Raw genomic sequence first — 1,823 nt, forward strand, 5'->3', positions numbered from 1 at the left:
ATATTCTTTAGAAAGGGAGAACTATGAATGAAATTGGCATTTCTGGGAAGTAAATGGAGGAAACCAGGGATTCATGAGACGTTTACTTGAGAATTTCTCATGCAAAGGCATGATGAGAAATGTTGAGAATGGGAGAATTATTGGTAATATGGATACTTATTAATGCTGAAAATGTTGATTATTATTTCTAGTGTGGTATACTTGAAATAACATACCAGTTGGAATAAAATGATCTGGTTCTTCTTCTGGATCCACTTCTTACTGGGGGGCTTCGCTAATTCCCAACCGCTTTGAGCTTTGGTTTTCTCCCTTGTGATAAGGAGATCATGGAGTTTTTTTGCAAGATAGATTGCATAGTGTCTTGTATAGAGTGGACTGTTGGGCAGTGAATGGATAAACGTTTGTGATATTAACAGATAAATAAGTAAAATAAACCAATAAGATAGTATGTGCAAAAGGGCTCTATTAATAGGCAAGTGCTAAATAAACATGAAGGATTGTTGTTATGATGTGTTTGTTTTGTCACAGGGCTCTTCTCTGAGATACATTTTCTCCAAATGGAGTCCATGGCCATTACAAATAATGTGACTGAGTTAATTTTCACTGGCCTGTTTCAGGATCCAGAGGTTCAGAGAGCGTGCTTTGTGGTGTTTCTTCCTGTGTACCTGGCCACAGTGGTGGGCAATGGTCTCATTGTTCTGACAGTCAATGTCAGTAAGAGTCTGCGTTCCCCCATGTACTTCTTCCTTAGCTACTTATCCCTGGTGGAGATCACTTACTCCTCTACTGTTGTCCCTAAATTCATGACAGACTTACTTGCCAAGATTAAAACCATCTCTCTGGAGGGCTGTGTGGCTCAGATATTCTTCTTCCACTTCTTTGGGGTCACTGAGATCCTTTTGCTTGTGGTGATGGCCTATGACCGCTATGTGGCCATCTGCAAGCCTCTTCAGTATATGAACATTATGAGCCGCCAACTATGTCATGTACTGGTGGCTGGCTCCTGGCTTGGGGGCTTTTTCCACTCCACTATACAGATTCTCATCACCGTCCAGTTGCCCTTCTGTGGTCCCAATGTGATTGACCACTACTTCTGTGATCTTCAGCCATTATTCAAGCTTGCCTGCACTGACACCTTTGTGGAGGGGGTTATTGTGTTGGCCAACAGTGGCTTAATTGCTCTGTGCTCCTTCCTCATTTTGGTGTCCTCCTATATTATCATCCTTGTCAACTTGAGGAACCATTCTGCAGAGGGGAGGCGCAAAGCCCTCTCCACCTGTGCCTCTCACATCACAGTGGTCCTCTTGTTCTTTGGACCTGCCATCTTCCTCTACATGCGACCCTCCTCCACCTTCACTGAGGACAAACTGGTGGCCGTGTTCTACACAGTTGTCACCCCCATGCTGAACCCCATCATCTACACACTCAGAAATGCAGAGGTGAAAATTGCCATGAGGAGGTTGTGGGGCAAAAAGAACTTAGGGATGGAATAAAAATGGGAAAGTGATAAAGAAAAACATCTAATTATTCTTTGTTTTTGAAATGAATTTTGATTTCAGTGGGACATTCAGGAATGGCAAAAACAAATGTAAGGACTTAATGTTACTGTTGCTGTGATTCTCCTTAATAACCAAACACTTGCTTGTATCTTGGTATAATGTTCCAAGGGAAGAGATCCGATTGCCTCTATGATATCCAAGAATATCATGAGATTGGGTAACATTGAGACTCAAACTAAATGGCAAATGCAAAGAATATTTTGACAGATGTTTTGTAAGTTAAAGTACTTCTTCTATGACATACTTCCTCTCCCCTTCCCTCCC

At 41.9% G+C, this 1,823-nt stretch overlaps 1 protein-coding gene across 1 annotated transcript; it reads left to right on the forward strand.

Annotated features, from left to right (window-relative positions):
* Positions 1-557: 557 nt before the first annotated feature.
* LOC124506199 (olfactory receptor 4B1) lies at positions 558-1,493 on the forward strand. The gene has a single exon (XM_047072215.1). It carries the CDS (start codon positions 558-560, stop codon positions 1,491-1,493), a length of 936 nt encoding a protein of 311 aa, XP_046928171.1.
* The last annotated feature ends 330 nt before the right edge of the window (positions 1,494-1,823 follow it).

This window comes from Lynx rufus, unplaced genomic scaffold (assembly GCF_022079265.1).
Source record: "Lynx rufus isolate CCGP_SWC_20201006 ecotype Redwood Valley unplaced genomic scaffold, mLynRuf1.p SCAF_9, whole genome shotgun sequence".
In the NCBI taxonomy this organism is placed as follows: Eukaryota; Metazoa; Chordata; class Mammalia; order Carnivora; family Felidae; genus Lynx; species Lynx rufus.

Bases quoted from the DNA above. Each gene is read 5' to 3' on its own strand.
- LOC124506199 (XM_047072215.1), top strand. From the start codon at position 558: ATGGAGTCCATGGCCATTACAAATAATGTGACTGAGTTAATTTTCACT.